Source organism: Sinocyclocheilus rhinocerous, unplaced genomic scaffold (genome assembly GCF_001515625.1).
Source record: "Sinocyclocheilus rhinocerous isolate Xijiao unplaced genomic scaffold, SAMN03320098_v1.1 scaffold1889, whole genome shotgun sequence".
Classification (NCBI taxonomy): Eukaryota; Metazoa; Chordata; class Actinopteri; order Cypriniformes; family Cyprinidae; genus Sinocyclocheilus; species Sinocyclocheilus rhinocerous.
In genome coordinates this window covers 50239-69707 of record NW_015647058.1, presented here as the reverse complement: position 1 = coordinate 69707, position 19469 = coordinate 50239, and the positions used below count along the sequence as shown (strand labels likewise).

At 41.3% G+C, this 19469-nt stretch overlaps 1 protein-coding gene across 1 annotated transcript in view; it reads right to left on the bottom strand.

Annotated features, from left to right (window-relative positions):
• LOC107708655 (protocadherin-1-like) overlaps positions 1–18947 on the bottom strand; it is a 103657-nt gene extending 84710 nt beyond the window's left edge. The window contains exons 1-3 of the mRNA XM_016512950.1: positions 18461–18947; positions 13530–14348; positions 10691–12877 (exon numbers count right to left, since the gene is read on the bottom strand). Coding sequence (XP_016368436.1) covers positions 10691–12877; positions 13530–14321 — 2979 coding nt within the window. The 5' untranslated portion in view covers positions 14322–14348; positions 18461–18947. The remainder of the gene's footprint in view (positions 1–10690; positions 12878–13529; positions 14349–18460) is intronic.
• Positions 18948–19469: the final 522 nt, after the last annotated feature.

The following is a 19469-nucleotide window of genomic DNA, read 5'->3' as shown; positions in this document are numbered from 1 at the left end:
CCCTCTTATGTTTTCTCACTATCTTTCTCTACCCCGCTGGGACTGATATGACTGTAGTATGTGAAGAAGGCCGCAGCTGAGGTAGCAGTCCAGAATGCATTGCTGGCAGAATTGGATAAACTCGTTTATTGGTATTGTGTGTCCACTCAGAGGGCATCAGTGTGTAATGAATGGCAGAGCACAGCTACTGCAGTAAAATCTCTCTCTCACTCTGTCTTTCAAATTCACATCCAATGGAGTTTTAATGATGTCACTGTCCAAACTATAATATTGCCAATGCAATGTAGAGCAATTTATGAATATAACACCATCCTTTCTTCCTCTTTTTCATGGTACACGGTCCAGCAGGTGACCTGCTTGCTGCCGGTTCGAACCCCAACTGGGAACAAATAGAGTGTTTTCCAGCAGCTAGACAATTAACCTGAATTCTTCTGTGTATCCAAGCGCATAATGGACAACTGAGAGCCATGTCAGCGACTGCAGATAAAGGCATTTGCTCTGCATTCTGATTACAGTCATAGAAATAACACTGATAATGATGTGTTATTATCATCAATTATCTTCTCATATTATGGAAACAGAAAAAAATTAGTTAAAGAGATTGGATATTTGTCTAATCTGTACTGACAGTGCAGCAATTGGTGTGTGTCTGTGTTATATTGTCAAGGTTTGTGGCTTGAGAAAGCGAGGGCAAGCAAAACTCATGCAAAGCATGTCAGGATCTGAGATGATGGAGCTAATGAACTCAACCACCATCCATGCATCGACTCTGTGGTTTTATCCTATTTTCTGGCTTTTTTAAAAAAAGCGCTTTAATTGGATTTCATCATCCTGACAAGTGCTTTTGGACAGATAATTATCACTGGTGCATTGTCCAGTGCTATCTCTGCCTCTCTTCTCAGTGGCCTTTGTGTTTAAACATGCCTTCTATCCAGATAAGAGCATGAGACTGCCATGCAAATAATCATCTCTGAATGTACTTTAGAGCACTCACCCGAAGAATCTCTTACCACGGGAAATAAAGGATTAGACTGCAGTGGACGCTCTCCCTGCGTGTCTCTTCTCTCGTTTCTCTCTTGCTCTCTTTCACACCAGGGCGTAGTTATTAGTCAGACAAGGGATTCCAACATGGTGGAAAATATTGGATCTGGATCAAGTGTAGCCATGTTATTCAACACCAGTGACCATTTCTGTGGTGGGGGGGAGCTTCCGGAATCAATGTTGTAAGAAATATCATCCATTTAAATAGAAATCAACACCACATACACAGACCAATATAAAATTGCAAATGTACCATTCCTCAGTCCCAGGTGGATTTGAGCATGTTACACCACATCGCTGAGTTCAAAAAGTTTATCTCGCAGGCGGCTAAACCGAAGACTGATTCCATGGGGCACTTGAAGAGCTGGCTTTTGTCTAAAAGCGTTCAGTGGTTCTTTCTTTTCCCCGTCATCCTTGACTACATTCTGGTTGACGCTGTTGCTTTTGAGACTAATACAAGGAGGCGCATCCGAACAATTTACATTGTCAGAAGCTCTTCTTTCTCACCCCATTTTATAGACTTACACAACTAAGCCTTGTTCCTTTTGCCAACATGAAACAGTGGAGAACAGCATTTCTGCCACTGCCAAAAAGCCAGGGAGAGCTCAATATTCATGAAATATTCTAATATCCTACCTTCCCAGTGGGGTGAAGACAGTGAGAGAAATAATGATCACCGCTCATGTCAGCCAGCAAAAGCAGGAAAGAGAATTATGCAACAGCATATCTCTTTGGCACTTTTTTTTTTTTTTTGGGTGGTTTCTCACTTTTTTCCCAGTAAGTGGATTATTCTCCAATCCAGGACACAAGAAAATTAATGTTTTCCATCATGACTACGAATAGTTTTGAAGCCTCGGATATTAAAATAGGCCTTAAACACGCTTGCCCCTGAAGATGTGGGTTGAACAATTTGAACATAATTGGTATGCTGGTTTCTCCAAAACTGCACTATGTAGCAATTATCTTCAGGGGTGGAGATAAAGAGTGGAAGATCTTATTAGGACTTGTATTTTGACGGGGTCAGGAGTTGAGCCTGCTCGTTGACATCTCAGTAAGAGCGAGGCCGTCTTGGGGCTGTCGAGGGGCTTGACTGACAAGCCTCTGACAATGAACGCTGGATTTGAAGAATTGATTTAGTTGTATCTTCTTGTTTGTTTGTGCCAAGGTGTGATGCATGATTGAGTCACTGACAGCTCAAAACCAGAGAATTGGAGCAAGCACATCATGACTGCAGGACTGTTCCTTCATTTCCTGCCACCTTTCCTGTACAAAAACAAAGAATGTCCTGCTGATTTCCAATGCAAATTGCAATCGTGAACAAGGTATGCTCACAGTAAGTGATATTAACAGTAGGTTTATAAAAGCAAAGCTCTACCAAGTCTGCCCCCAGGCGTCTTTTCTGCGGCGTCACATATCATGGTCAAATATGAAACCGTGCTTTCTCTTGGTAGTATGTATCTTGCATTATGTATGAATGGTGTGTCTGAATAATGAAACTTGATTGCAAGTGTAACAACACACCACTGCAAGGGTGTGAGTGCGTGTGTGAATGTATACCTCTCTAATGGAGCTTAATGGATTGTGTTCAGATCTCTACCGCTTTAATGGGGTGAGATGTCTGAGAGGTATTTGTCTTTATTTCACTCTCTTCAGTTAAAACTTTCCCACTGACCCACAGAAGAGACTGAGACCAGTGTCCACTAAACCGACTCAGGATTCAGAGAGTCACAAGCAAGGTGTTTTTTTCTGAAATTGCAGTAATATGGCATGGACTGACATGAATCTCCAGGTTGGTTCATGTTCATTTTGTGATACTCTACCCCTTGGTTTAGCTGGTCATGCTAGTTATGAAGCATGGTGGGAAAGCTGACTTCCAAAACCAGCCATCCTGGTGGTTTCCTCAATGGTCGCTGAAATGAAATATTGTTAGCGAGATGGCAAAACAAGATCTTCTCGGTCTGTCAAATCTGAAAATTATATTAAGGAAATGAAAATATATGAGGCTCAGGGCATCTTCAGTCTTCGGGAGATTGTTTGCCTTTTTATTTAAAGTGGCTTCAATTTTAATATCATCAATATTTCCAAATAAGCCTCAGCAAATGCAGAGCTGTGGCCTATTTCTCCATGGCAACACACTGAACAGAGAAATGTTGTGCTTCACAGTCATCATACAAAGCCCATGACAAGACAATTACATCATGCAAAGTTGATTTGATCATCACACTGAGAGAATGAGCCACTTCATTTCTGACACCTCAGAAATCTGATTGGCCTTGTTAGCCTTTGAATGAGCAAATAACTTATATTTGCATAGTGAAAGATAAAGCAAGATAAAGAGAGAGAGAAAGAACACAAAAGACAGAACTAAAAACTGAAGTATGACTGTAAAAAAGTAATTATATGTTATCTAGAATACAGGGCTTCTAGTCACACAAATACTAAAAAAATGTCAATTTCTACTTTGAAACACAATATTCCTACAAACGTTGCCCTAACTAACCTAAAAATGTTGCATTCACAAACACTTTCATATTGTACAGTAGTAATCAATGTTAAACCAATAATTGAACTAGTTGTCAATGGTGCATATAAATGCACATCAGAGATCGCTCTCTTCTCGGAGACAATGTTGCCAGATCTCACTACTAAAACAAAAAAAAATATATATAAATATATATTTAGTTCGGGAAAAATGACTTGCCTCACCAATATAAGCCTAAATATACTATATATGTCACTGTAAAGCCACAAGCTAATCATTGCAAAGTTAGGAGTGTTTCGTGGGACATACACACACATATAATTTAGGGATGTGCTCATTTCCTCACTTAATATGGACTGTTTAACGCATTAAAAATAATTAACACAATTTATGCAGCATTTATTTTTTCAGTTCCTGACCTAATATATTTTCCCCTCTGCACACACAGCAGGTACAGTGAAACTGTGAGTGGCTCAATAAATTAGTAGGGATGTGTGGATTTATCCTAAAATATTGATACTGTTACGAGCACTTTGAAGGGATGGTGAACTAGTCCTCTAACTAGATTTAACTGATTTATTACAAAAAAATGCATAAAATAAGTTATGAAGTGAAAATTAAGTGTGAAATACATACATACATACATATGCATGCATGCATACAGTTTATGGCCTCTGAAATTCAAATTATCATAATAGAACATTTTAATTTATTGACTTCATTTCTAGTTAATTGCTAGTTTGTGCTATATTGTGTTATTGGATAAATTAGACATTTTATCATTTTATGAACACATTTAAATTGGTTAAAGTATTTTTAAAGGGGTCATATGATGCTGCTAAAAATAACATTATTTTGTGTTTTTGGTGTAATGAAATGTTTATGCGGTTTAAGGTTAAAAAAACACATTATTTTCCACATACTGTACATTATTGTTTCTCCTCTATGCCGGCTTGAGTGAGCAGAGACGGGCGGGCTTGAGAACGGCGCGGCCGGCAGATTCGACGAGGGAGCGTCCGGCGGGCATGCGGCAACCACATGTGACGACCTCGGGCTGGACTCCACTTCATCCACGGTGAAAGCCGATCCGGCGAGCGACAGTGCGAAGTTGATGTATTTCCTCAGCGACCAGCACGGATCAGCTCCAGGCATGACAAAGCGGATATAGTCCTCTTTTGGAAGGCCAACCAAAGTAGTTTTGCTTTCACAACGAAACACAGCGCCTTCACGACATGGCGGCGGCGGCAACAACAATACTACAGCGAGAATAAAAGTTACGCCTTCTTTCTTTGCGTGAACATTTGGGCGGCGTTATGCAAATCTTCGCACATCATGACGTAGACATGTGGGGGCGTGTTAGAACGAGCCGTTTTAGGTAGGCGTGGTTGACTCAACTTTTATAAAGAATATCTCTTTGGATTTGAGACTTTAGTCTTTGCAACTTTACAGATCTTCTTTATGCACCAAGAGCTTGTAACACTCCAAAGAGAAAGGAAAAATTTAAATCGCATCATATGACCCCTTTAAAAGGGACAACAAAAATTGCAGTATACTGACTTAAAAAAAAAAAAAAAAAACCTTTGCTACCAATTCCCTTTTTACAGTGTACATCCACCAATGTAAAGAAAAACAAGTAAAACCACTGATGGGATAGAGGAAGGCCGGAAGAAAGAGAAGCATCTAGGAGTTATAGCAGCAGGAGAGAAATGGCATAGCACATTATTGAGAGAAGCATTGGTGCTAAGCTGCTTATTGATAAAAGCACTAATCTGCCTGGCGGAAGGTAAAGGAGGCTGGAATGAGTAGTGATAAAATATTTGAGCTAAAGGCAATGCCATCAGGGAGCTGAGCCTCTACATAGCTTTCCCTAAAGGAGCTTCTCATTTTTTATTAAGTGCGACTCTGACCACCGGTGGCTCAAAGAGCGTGTTTCTGTCAGCGGTGAAATGAGAAAGGGGCACAGAATACAACTGCCACTGCCTTTCATCTGCTCAGGCAAACAGCTAGAGATAAAGAGAATTTCACTCACTATAGGCCTGTCACAGTTATTACAAAATCACCTGATTGATCTGATCTGATCTCATCTGATTGTGATTATCAAGCACTTTAAATTCCAATTTCATATTACCATCCACAGTTTAAGGCAATGTAGAAATTCCATGAAATGTCTTTATACTGTAGATCAGTATATCACTATAATATAAAATCCAGGTTGGCTGAGTTTCAAAAAGCAACACTTCTAATGGAAAGTGAACTAATGACCGCTATTATTTGTATGACAATTATTCATTATTGTGTCAGCCCAACCTATCTACATTCATCCTTATCGTAGCTTCTCTTCTCATATCATAAGCAAGAATGTAATATGATGGAAATCAGAGATGCTCTGCCTCTGGCGCAATAAAAAAAATGACATCGCTTCGTAAACACCCATGTAGAAAAATGCTTCCAAGACAACACCCGCATAAATCAAGCTCCTTGTGGTTGTGTGCAGAAATATATTTGGGAGGAAATGAATCTGACTGTGAACACTTGCATATTACCATAATCATTATCATTATTGTCATCCTTGTCTTTGACGACACTATCATTAGTTGCCCATCTGTGTGCTTCTGTGGTGCGCTGAACAACATCAGCCATCTCCTTCGGTGACAGAGAAACCGTGTCCTGCCAGTGAAGCACCTCCTGGGTAGGGGCTGTAATCCCTCTTAACAGGTAATCATTGGGATGTTAGATCGAAATCGCCAACAACGCATACAGGGACTGGACCAGAGGCGTGAAGATTTACGCAGGCTTTTCCACTATTCAAAACCTCAAGTTTCTGAAAAAGTTTGTGTTCTTTTGAGATGAAAGGAGAGGGAGTGAGAGACAGAGAGAGATGATCCAATTCTACTGTGTCATTTCTGCAGGGCCCATCCCAGCATGCTTGTCAAGATCATGAGAATCGATTAGCCCAGACTCAAAATGTCATGTCGGCCTCATTTATTTGAAGTAGAGATCCAACAGAGTGGTGATATCTAGTGAATCATTTTGGCAGAAGAACTGGCTTGAACATCCTAAAATTGGTTGGTGGCCAAAATGTGGTTTGACTACAAAATGGCTAAGAAAGAACTGAAAACCGTCCTTCGTGGCTATACGTCTTATCGCTACTGGACAAGACTACTCATTTGGAATATGTCTGCTCAGTGCACTAAATCCCTGAGCGCTTGTCCAGGTCAATCGATTCTGAAGTGTCAGCCAAGACCAGTCCGTCCGTAAGTGCCAGCAGAGACTTGTTAGTCCCAGAGAGACCCTCCAGCAAGATTCCAAGAGCAAACAAGAATGCATATCTGACCATCCCCATTGTCTTCACGACATCTGCCATGTTGACACAATCATACCAGCTGTAGGTGCAATGGAATTTCTTCTTTTTGTGCTAATTGCATTCAGTATGAGTGATCTCTGTGGAATATAATTGCAAAGCATTTCTTGATAATTGCTTAGTTGTTCGCTCCTGCAGGCTAGAGGGAGAGAGGGTGCCACGAACTCTTGAATTCCTGTAAGTGCAGCAGTTGTCTTCACGCTGAGCATGAGCCTGTGAGGCCTTCGCACCTGACAGTAGATTGGTCCACCGAGAGGGAGCTGAATGCCGGCAGTATTGTGCTCTAATGAGGAGCAGTCTGAGAGTATTATGGGCTGTATTCACTGAGGGGAGATCTGAGAGGGTGGGCGCCAGGTTTGAGGTTTACGGCTGCATTCTGCTATGGATAATAGCCAGAGCTGGGTTGAGCAGATGCTCAAAATGTGGGATTCTGGGAAGGGCCTCGAGGCAGCCTCCATAAAGGCAACACTGGTTCACATAGAGAATATTTGAGTAGGAATATTTACTCTTTTAGCTTCTCTTGGTGCCGGGGCTGATTTATGGACATATTGGATTTGTTATACTGGGTGCATAATTTAGAAAAGTGAAAAAGGAAAAGACAGAGAGAAAAATGAAGAATGCTCTGTAAAAACATTTTTGATGGCAGATCCTCTTATCTTAAAGCTTCGCTTGCCAGAGAATATGAGGCGTGTGTGGTAGATATGAAGATAGAGAGATGGAGTGGAGATAAGGCTTGGCTTGGAGCTATTTTTCTGCTACAATGCTTTTCTAGTCTGCACTTCACTGCTTTTACTTAGTTTTGCCATGCCCTGGATGGTCAAAGCAGTCTGACAGAGTAAGGGTGAACTGAATCTTATAAACTGTATATAAAGTTATGAGAAATTTTATACCACTTTATCTATAGTGTATGACTGTATCACGATAGTTATTTGTCCTGGAAAATCAACTAAAAACGGTTTAGTGAATTAAAGGTGAAGTGTAATATTTCTGCACCATTAGCTGCATCACATGGAATTACAATCTGTTTGTTTGAGGGACCCGACTGGCCTGGATATATTAATAATGGCTCAACCATCATATTAGTTTGGGACAGAAGTACCTGTTTGTCCAACCAGTGTCTTAAATGTGTTAGGGGAAAACATTATTTTTGCAATTGTGTTTTAATAGTAATAGTGGCACAGAAATAAAAAGAAAAAAATAATAAGTTTTTAAAATTCACATTATGTAACATTGCTAAATTCCACATTGAAGCCATAGTAAAATAGCCAATACATGCATCCTACATATATTACAATAATCAGGTGCACACAGCATAAATGGAAGTGAACTTGTGCATTGGCGTTACCTTCAAGTCAGAATGTGTGTCATTGTGACATGGACAATAAAGCATTTATTTGACATTTAAAGAATGTTATCATCAAAAAAAAGAAAAGAAAAAAAACAACAACACTGCATATGAATTCTACTGAAAGTTGTGAAACACACACTGTGCTTCACACTGCTCCCTTTATAAAACTTCCTCCCCATCAATAAAAGCAAAGCAGTCATGCATACTAATATGTATAGATGCAAAACCTTTGCCAAATGAGACATTTCTACCAACTCACAACATATACCATCACCTGCCCAGCCCCAATATTAGTCTTTTATGAGTGCTCTTCCAACACACTGGGCACTTGCAAGGTTAGGAGATGTGTTTCACTATTAAAGCCCACCCCAAAATCCAACCTGAATCCCTGCCTCCCAATCCTCCTCCCTCCAGTAGGAGATGAAGGGCAGCCCATGGTGAAGAGGGGGGGAAACAAATTGTTATCTCTGTCTAATAAGGCATTTTAATTGTATGGGTTTAATTTAAGCACAGATTTACAGCTTCACAAACTCTCATCACGCCCATTTAAAAATAACTGGGAAGGTCTCTTCCTTGATCCCCGTCTGTGCGCTATGTCTCTCACTCAGGGCTGTTCCGGCGAGAGAGGAACACATCACAAAAAAAGGTGTTAGATCTTTGCCATGACCAAGCTAATTATCAGCACTGTACTTGATGAGCCCATGCAGTCCCCTCGGTAACTGTCACACAGTCTAACACATTTGGAGGTTATAGGGAGAGAGTTTTGGGAAGATCCATGAACTGTGAAAGCACAAACACAACACACAGCAACACATTCAAACAAATCTCTCCTTACAGAGTCAGGCCATGCCACTGTGAATTGAGTATTGAGGGTTTTTTTCACACCTCAGGAGAAGTCTTTTCGAACAAACAAACTCCTCTTAATGAGTTTTTTACGGACCAGGAAGGAAAGCAGTGAAGCCAGCCATCACGCTCAATCCTCACTGGCAATAAACGGCAAACAAGGCCACTATGTTTACACTCATCAGAGCTTAAACTGGGAGAGCTTGAACCAAGGATGTCACACGCACCTGAGCACATTGCCACGCGCACTGAGTCATCGGTGAGCATATTACCATTCATTCTGTCACGCTCCACTCTCCGCATCTGTCACTAAATTTGGCTGAGATTTTAATTTTTTATTTTGGTCAATCTGTTAAGCCTGATGTGGGTTTGGGATGGGATGGAGGGGGTTCCCTCACGAGTTCACATCTGCCAAGAAATGTCACATGAGTCAACATCTGTCCTTTGTTTATATGCCTATCAGTCAACTCTCACAGATACAAATATCCATTTATGTAACGCATGGCATCGAGTAAGAATTTGATCAGTTAGGTTGACTTGCTGAAACCAGTACACAAACAGGAAACTCAGCCCACATTCACACAAACGGATTACATGAGTGCATGCAGAAGCCTGGAAGTACACACACATAGAAACAATACACACCAATGCAGTACGCTCTCCATAGCTGGAGTCTATTGTCACTTCCATGCCATATGCTGTCCATCACGGTGTGGGAGCTGCCGTGGGTAACTGTTCTCCCCAGTCAGTAAGTCTGCAAGGCCTGCACTCACCCTAACTGTCATCTAGCATCTGCTGGCTTTATCAAACACCAGACTGGTACTGACGGAGTCAGGACCCATGTGCCCTTGCTTTCTGTCTCAAGCCTCTGCCCAGTAAACTTCACTACCACTCTCCCTGGAGATTACACTCAATTAGAAATTTCTTATGTTTCCCCTTAATCGTGGAATTTGTTTTTGGAATTTAATTTGTTTCGTACAAATCATAGCACCAATTGCTTTACTTTTTCCCCTTGGATTCCATCTGAAATTAGCAGGTTGAATTGGCATCTAAATGGGTCAAGACTGAATTGACATCTGAGCCAAAGAAAATTACTTTGGACTTATTCAATAGCAACAGATCACACAGGCCCCTCTCACTGAGTAGATCGGATTTCATGAGACATCTAAGAAAACATGAGCTCTAGCAAATATGCCCATTTTGCACTCTACCTACACTACAAAAATACAATGAAATCCTTTCATGACTGGACATTTGTCTGATCACAAAGTAAATTGAAGTGTATTTTCAGACAGTGAACTGGTGGCCAGAGAAAATATAAAATGGTACATGATGCAATACAAGAGCCATTTCTGTCATCTTTCAAACAGACAGATACTTTTATGGCAAAATGGTCTTTTCATGTCATACACTGTGAATTAACCCACAACAAACGAAATGAGGAGAATAATATTTAGCATATAGCGTAATATTCATATATCGACACCCACTGCTTTAGCACAAGTACCACTCTGAACAAGATTGAAATGACCCATATCAGTAATTGCAAGCAAAACCAATTTTTCCATCACAGCATTACACATACAAAAAAAAAATCAGAAATAAAGATCGGTACCGTTTTTGTGCTGTATTTTGGTTGAGTGGTCTTGTAGCTGTAATCCGAGTACTGGTCTGAGCCGGTGGAGTTGTCATCACCGCCTGTTCCCACAAAGGTGTTGGCAGCTGGGAGCTCCTGGACAGCCTGATGCTTTTGGGAGGCAGATGGGGACTGGGCCTGGAGCTGGATGGAGGGCAATGGGGAATTGGAACGGTAGTGCCTGCCTAGGTCAGGGCTTCCAGGCGGATATGTCAGAGGCAAATGAATCCTGGGGCTGTCGTTGACCCCATCAAGGTTAAATTTCAGACTCTTTTGAAGGCTGACTTCCTCATCCTCTCCAAGAGGTTTAGGTGACTTTGGTGGCTTACCTTTTTTACCCTTTCTCCCCTTGCCACTTTTTGGCCCTTGCTTGGGGGCATACAAATCTTTGGTCTCCTTCTTGCCAGCCTGATAACCACTCTTAGCTTCTCTTTGAAGGCGATGCCTGATGAAGACTACTACAACAATCACAGTGACCACTCCTGCCACTCCAGCTAAACTGCCATATACAATGTTGCTTCTTTGAGTAGCCAAACCGTAATCTGGGTCTCCTGCAATATCCATGTCTAGTGGGGTGTACAAGCTATGCCCCACAAGTGCCTCCACATGACTTACGTTAGCAATGGTTTCATTTACGTAAATGTGTACCAAGGCAATGGCGTGGCGGGAAGGTTTGCCCCTATCGCTCACCTTTACCACCAGTCGATGCAGACCATTATGTTTTCGAGTTAGTTCCTTGGTTAATGTGATCTCACCATTAGATGGAGTGATATAAAAAAGGTCATGTGGATTTCCCCCAGCAATGCTGTATACTAGCTCAGCATTGGAACCAGAATCAATGTCCTCAGCTTCGACCACTTCCACAACACTGTCTGGAGCAGCCATAGGAGACAGACGTATGAAGGATGAGTTAGATGGTTTGGTGACAACAGGGGCATTATCATTCTCATCGAGGACATTGATGGTCACTCCAACGTAAGATGACCTTGGTGGATCCCCTCCATCTACAGCTTTCAAGCGGAATGTGTAACTGCTCTCCTTCTCTCTGTCAAATGAGATACTGGACATGATAGTGCCAGTCCCATTCTGGATCACAAATTTGCCCACATCCGGCTCCACAGAAAGTTGCACTTGAGCATTCTCACCCTTGTCCATGTCCTGTACTGTTACCATGCCAACAGGGCTAAGGGGTGACATGTTCTCCAAGACTGAGAAGCTGTATCCACTCAGCATGAACTTGGGATCGTTGTCATTCCGATCAAGTACTTTGATTACAACTGTGGCAGTACCCTTGTGACTGGGAACCCCTTTATCTGCTGCAGTAACACGGAACTCATAGCGCTCCTTGTGCTCACGATCAAGAGGGCTCCGAGCACGTATTTCACCTGAGTTAGGGTCAATCTCAAAAAGTCCCCTTGTTGAAGAGTCCGCAATAATGCTGTAGACCAGCTCTGCATTAGTGCCACTGTCTGCATCTGAGGCGACTACATCTACCACCTTTTCTCCTGGCTGGTTCTCCTCAGCAAACTCCACTTCAAACAGAGTCGGTGAGAAAATGGGGGAATTGTCATTTGTGTCAGTCACTTGGACTTTTAGCGAGTTAGTGCTGGACAGAGCTGGATTGCCTGAATCCACTGCCACTATCTCCACCCGGTAGTCCCTAACCCTTTCATAGTCCAGAGGTGTTGTGGTCTGCAGAAAATACTTCCTCTTGTTGTCAACTGATGAATCACTGGCTGGCCGAAGCTGGAAAGGAACATCACCAGCAACCACACATGTCACCACAGCATTCTCTCCCTCGTCCTTGTCTGAAACCTGGACCAATGCCACTGCAGTGCCTACAGGCATATCCTCTGAAATGTTTGCTACTCCATCACTATGGGTCACAAGACCAATGCCTCGGATTTCCACTGCTGGTGCATTGTCATTTTGGTCAGTCACATCAATAGAAACATATGTTTTAGAACTTTTGGGTGAGGGGCCTTTGTCTCGTGCAACGACATAAAACTTCAAATTGTTGATCTCCTCATAATCCATTGGGCCTTTGACATATATGATGCCTGATGAACGGTCTATCCGGAGAAGTTTTGGCACAGGATCAATGGCCTGATGTAATGTGTATTCAATCTCACCATTAGGACCCAAGTCTGAATCATTAGCCTTCACCTGCAATAGAAAATATAGTTATTGAAACTTTGAAAATATAGTTATTTCACTGAAATAAATTTAAATGAAAAGTAATAAAAAAACAGCAAAATGGATTTTACATATACTCAAGACAATGTACAAAAATCACAGTAGGACAAGACTGCAAAACATTAATTAACATTCAGTGGGTTTTTAAACAGTGAATCTATTTATAACACAAAACTGGAAACATAGTCAAAGCATTGCATAACAGGATTTCTGGAGCACATGCTATCTATAAAGAGTGGGGTTTCTTAAAAGAAACTTCACAGACTACTCAGATCATCTCAATAATTTAATCTTAAAAGTTATAGTGATTTACTTATTTAACCAAATGAGCATGTAGGCTATTTTATTTAACCAAATTAATGTGTATTTTTTTACTTATTTATTCTTTAACTAGATGAACGTGTATGTGATGATCAAACTGGATAATTCAAATAATTAAGGAAAATGAATCTAGTAAGTCAGGCCCTGCTCCACTGATGTAAGGCATCAAAGTAAAGAACAGACAGCTGGGAGGTTGGAAAAGCAGCACTCATTAAAATTTCACACTCCAACATGATGCAACAGGCAATTTATCTAGCTTTGTTCGGATATAAAGGTTGACTTAGCATGTTTGCCATTTTACCTGTAACACAGAATGTCCAACTGGGCTGTTCTCTGCGACCTCTGCTTCGTAGGATGATTTTTCAAATTGGGGTGCATTGTCGTTGGCATCAGCAATGACGACCCTCAGCAAGGCACTGCTGTAGCGAGGTGGATTGCCTCCATCCACAGCTTTGATGGTGAGATCGTAGGAGTCTTTCCGTTCTCGATCAAGGCTTCCCAACACAATGAGTTGAGGCAATTTTTCACCTCTGTCCTCTGCAACTTGCAGACCAAAGAGTGCTACAGCCTCCGGTCCTGCTGTTAAGGTGTAGTCAGCTACTCCATTTCTCTCTGTATCTTTGTCAGTGGCCAGTGGAATTGAGAAGAGTGCCCCCACGTGGGTGTTCTCTGGAACTGAGAGGGTTAGGACAGGTGAGGGGAACTGTGGTGTGTTATCATTGATATCCTGCACTTCGATCCTTCCCTCTATCAGCCGTGGACTCTGATTCTGAATAAGGTCTGTGACAGACACCTCAAACTCCAGAAAGCAGGGCTTGCCTTTATTACGACAATCCTTCAGTGTCTCTCTGTCTATGGGGATCTCAGTTGTAAAGATATCTCCAGTTTTGCCATCCACCCGCAGATAGGGAGCGCCCACCTCCAGTTTGTACAGGTGTCCAGTGTCTGGTAGGCCCTGGTCAGCTGCCAGACTGCCAATCAGTGTGCTCGGAGGTTGTTCCTCATGCACGCGGTATAGAATGCCACCAACCGCACCACTCAGCAAGTCCAGTAACAGTCCCCACAGCAGAAACAACACCACAGGGAGATCCATGGGCCCTTGGAGAGGTAACACCTCAGTCTGCAAAACAGTGTGGAAAAACATGTTAAATCATAAACAAGTGTGTCATGTGGTACTCTTATGAACAAACATAGAAAAACTAATTTCCTTTTTTTTTTAAATTTACTTTACCAGTGAGGGACTAGCCAAGGGTGAAACAGAATGCACACAGCACACACTGTTTTGTGTACACATTGTGAGCACTAAATCCAAGGCTAAGAGTTGTAAAAGCTCTCCGGAAAATGCCTCTTCCCCCGACACCACTAAAAGCCTCCTCTCTCATTATCTTACATTATTTATCATCCTCATTTTTGAGCAGACGATTACTTGTATGTAAAGAAAGACAATAAAGACCTACTGTACAAATGTCGTTCAAAGAGGTGTTTGAAACCATGGTAATGTTTTCAACTTCAGCCAATGATTTAGTACCTTAATTGCTACAACAATGCTTAATTTCTTAAATCTGGAAGTTACATCATCCCTATTAATACCACACAGGAAAATTTTAATTTTTAAGCCTTTTTTTAAGATGCTTTTGAAAATTAATGATTTAGAACACGCAATAAGACACTTCTTAATGGACTTTTTAATAAGAAGATATGGGTTACTGTTAGGCTCAAAACAACAGCTCAGCAAGCTTTGTGCTATTTACAAAATAAATTAAACCATCTTACATGCAGTTTATAATGCACTTTCTTCAACATATGCTTAATCCAGTGCATATTCACAGTCAGTGATGGGGCTATTATTTTGGATGACTTCCCTTTAATGAAGGTTACACTCATTTGATTGGCCCATAACGTAAAATAGGCAGTTTCTCAATGCAAAGTGCTGATGAGACAAAAGTTACGAAGAAGACTGCTAACACAGCAAAGGAACCATTCAGCATCACAGAATGTAAGCTGAAAGATTCCCCTCAGTGAAACACTGGTATATTAAGACACTGCACTCTTAAGTCACAGAGCACCTTAAGGCCAGCCCTTATCTCAAAGTACAGATTTACTCAAGACAGATGAGGAATATCTGTCCTATCAAGGCTCAGAAGTTTCAGGCTAATTTACATACTGTAATGCTCATGTTTGATTTTCAACCTGCTAGGCCTCCTCATTAATTACTATCCTCTATTTTAGCATCTGCTTTGATCTGTATTCCCCTGGATCCAGGTTTCTCTCCTTTTTAAGCACCATATAGTTTTAGAGTTTAATTATTTTCTGAGTGAGATGATGTTGTGCCTTTAAAAGACAGTAGACAGTTTATTCATCTGGGGCACTTAATGCTACGGTCTTTGAAGACCCCATATGTTTATATGCAAAACATCCATGTAACATCTAGAATGGAGCATGAGTCAAACCAGAATCAATACAGGCTTTGCAAGCGGCCATGATACAAAGGAAAGTAAATAAGTGATCCAATTCCTTCGTATCTGTTAAGATTGGGAGTGCAGCATATTGATGCACTAATTGCCCAGGTATTGATGTGTCCTCTTTTTTCATTTGTAGGGCAGTCTCCTGTCGATTTAGCTGTGCTGATAGTGTATAGGGTAAAAACATGATTAGGGGCTGTGGCATAAAGCACAGCCTCTGAAGGCCCAGGCAATAACTTGCACTCATGGCAGTGGGAAGGTGGTAATGCAGTGAGCAACCACACAAGTAATGCAGTGAGACTGGAACACTGGATCTACTGCTACAGATATGTAAAAATGCTCCTAACGGTGGTGATATGTTGGCCCATGCATTATGTCTTAGTGGAGAAAATGCAATTTTGTGGCGTTTTGGTGCATTGTTTTTTGTTTTTGTTTTTTGTTCTTCTCTGAATTTATAAACCTTAATGGCTTTAAGTATGCTGCTCCAAGTAACTGACTAGTGCATGTAATGATTTGTGACAAAAAAAAAAAAATGCAGGCAATAAACCTGCCTACAACTGAGGAACCTTCAAGCCAGTTCTACTGTATAACCACGCAATTCAAACTGAATAGAAATTCACTGACGCAGCACTGCACTACATAGACAAAAGCACAATAACTACACATTTTGTCAAAAGTGGGTTATGACCGAAACTGGGTCTCTTAGTCTATGATCTGTCCTCTGACAGACAGGTCTAGCTGAACTATCCTCAGATTCAGAGAAAACAGAGTATAAAAATCAATCAAAAAATGAAGCTCTTTCTCCTCAGTTCCAGCACTGACATGGTTATTGCATTTTGCCTTTGTTGGGGCGGTTCACAGGAAAGTGAAAACATTTTGCTGAAGAAATGTGTAAGGGAGAGGTTCATTTGAGTGCTTTTTCATGCCACATTTGACAGGCTGTAGAAGCCATTATCATTTTTAACTCCCTCAGCAGCCACTAGCAAATCGTAATAATAATAATATTAAAAATGTAAAACACGGAAACATGCTTTACATAAGAGACTCTTCAAACACCCCAAGAGCATAAGCACTTCATCTCATCCCGATAAGAGTCTACAAACACTCAACAAACTATTTAAGTGCTGTTGATTTTTAGCTATTCAGAGTGCCTCATGAACAAAAGGTTATTATAATAGCTCTGAACTCAAGTGTAAGCACCAGAAAATATGTTGATGAAAACATTAGCTATAGGGTCTGTTTCAAAGACATCAGTTGGTTTCATACTGTGGAGAGGCAAAGAGCAGAACATATGTTCACTATGTATCACTTCCCTAGTGAACGCTGGTAAACACCTAGACAATCTAAACGAACCAGCCACATTCAGCCAGTGTATCAGTCTCACACAGTGCTGAGAATATTCAGAGGTCTGTTGAAAATCCAGCACAAGCACTTTCAGACAGCCAGATAGTCACGCAGTGTGAAAACAACGGCGATCCGACGAGTTTGAAAATCGTGCAGTGTGAACTCGGCATTAGTTGTACATTTCAAGCCTTGCTTACACTGCACAAGATGCCTGCAACAATTTCAGAAATGAACATGCAGGAGAGCCACCCTAAACAAGTTCTCAAGTCATTTTCACTCTGCTCTTGAGACTGATAGTTCATGCAGACTGATAGTTCATTTTATTTTCCCTGAAGTATTGTGACCTTTTATTTTTCTGCAGTGCTGTAAATCATCTGTTATCGCATTCATTCAGGTTCAACAGGTTTAGCATTTCAGCTCAGTCCAATTAAATTAATTACTCATATTATTAGCCATACCTTTCCCTATGGACAAACGCTGTGTCATTTTACAGGCAAATTAATTCAGAAATGTCTGTTTAAGACCATGCATCCTTTGCATAAGCTCATTAGGAATATATCATTTATTTTATTGTAAGTGCATTATTAGTTTGCTTTTTTTTGTTATTGATAGCTTTATGATAATGTATGCAGCAATAATAATAATAATAATAATAATTATTATTATTATTATTATTATTAATATCATCTCACAGGGGGTTTGTCTTGGATTTTATTTATTTATTTATTGTAAACCCCACTTTGTAGACGCACACCATCCTTTCCTTTGAGCTCAGACAGGGTTGTGGGTTGAGATGGTGGATGGGGGAATCCTGTAATCAGTCTTACAGGGATTTGACCAAACACTGATCCTGCTGTTGACCCAGCCAGCCCAGGTGGGCGCTCGACTGCGATTTCCTTTTTATCTGCAGCCCTGTGGAATAAAATCCAACCTAGTGCGGCTAGATGACGAGTTACTAACGATAATAATGTTATACATGACTTGCACTCGCGCACGGCAAACAGCACATTCAACTGGTCGTTCGTCAACTATCTTCACCGCAGCTGGATCCGTACGAATAGATGTTCGGTACCTTAAAATACGAACAAAAAGATCCGCAAAACGTTTACTGCACTAATAAATAAGAATCGTGAATTCGCGTCGCATTAAATACTAGTGGCAACAAACAAGTGGTTATTTGTATGTAAACCTAAACAGCCCGATTGATTCTGCGGCACATAAACCGTCTAAATGCGGTCAGAATCTCGAAATAATAAGGGCTGCCACACATATCACTGAAATCGATAGGCACTCTTTCAAAATCACTATAGTTTCTGCAGTGGCATACCGCTGCGTATCGAAGATTTAAATATGAGCCATCGACATAACGAGCATTCCCCTCAGCTTTATTCATTTTCCAGTGGCGTCAATAAAGTTCATTGCCTACCTTCGTCGATCACTTTTTCCTGCCGAGACCGAGGCTTCTTGTCTGAGGATCAACTACAGCTGATGTTTCCTTCGTGGTTACAAGGACCCCTAAACACCTGCTTTAAAGAATCCAGACATCAAGAAAACATAACATCCTTTCGTTTGAAACCAATCCATAAGTGGACGCGTTATTTTCCCACGCCATTCCCACGACTCCGCGTCAGTTTGAAAACGTCGGCACTCATTTAAGTGTTAATGGATTAGAAATGACGGCTGATGATGGGTGTTGAAATGTCTTTTCTGTTGTTTCTCAACACAAGAACAGTTCTAATACGAGCGACTCCCCCCGGTTCAGTCCATAAATCCTCAAACAGTCATTTTAGGAGAGTACAGGTTCTCACAAATTTTGACAGTGCACCCCGTTATTCGTTACGGAATGATAGCCTAATCTACCGGAAATAATGTAAAAATGTAACAGTACATGGCAGAACGTATGGAATCGGGTTTTCCCCCTTCGCTTTCCTCAGAAGTAGACTCAACGCAGTTTTGGCACAGGGATCTTCTCCGCACAGGGTTAATCCTGCATTTCTATGCATGCGAGAGAGTGAGTGAAGAGATTTCTCAGCACCGCGCGCTGTTGCCCCTCTAGAAGCGCGCACAGGCGGACGCGCAGACCGACAGGAGGTGGGGCTCTTGTGCGCCACAGGCTGTTTGATGAAAAAGGCACAATTAGGTTAGGAAAATAATTGTTAATAGCCTAATGTATATGGCCCATATCCTTTTTAATGCGTTTCATTGCTTCCTATTAGCAAGACAGATTCGTGAACAAATCGGGTCAGACCTCTTCAATGAATTGTTTTAACCAGTTCACACAACCAGAATTTGACTGAATCGGTTCACGAGTCATTGAACTTTCTTGTGTTCAAAACAACACCGCCGTTCTCGGACCGAGAAATGTGGTCTGATAGTAACACCCTTCGGACTGAACTGAGGAGTTGACTGATGGACCTAAAAGCGAATTACTTAAA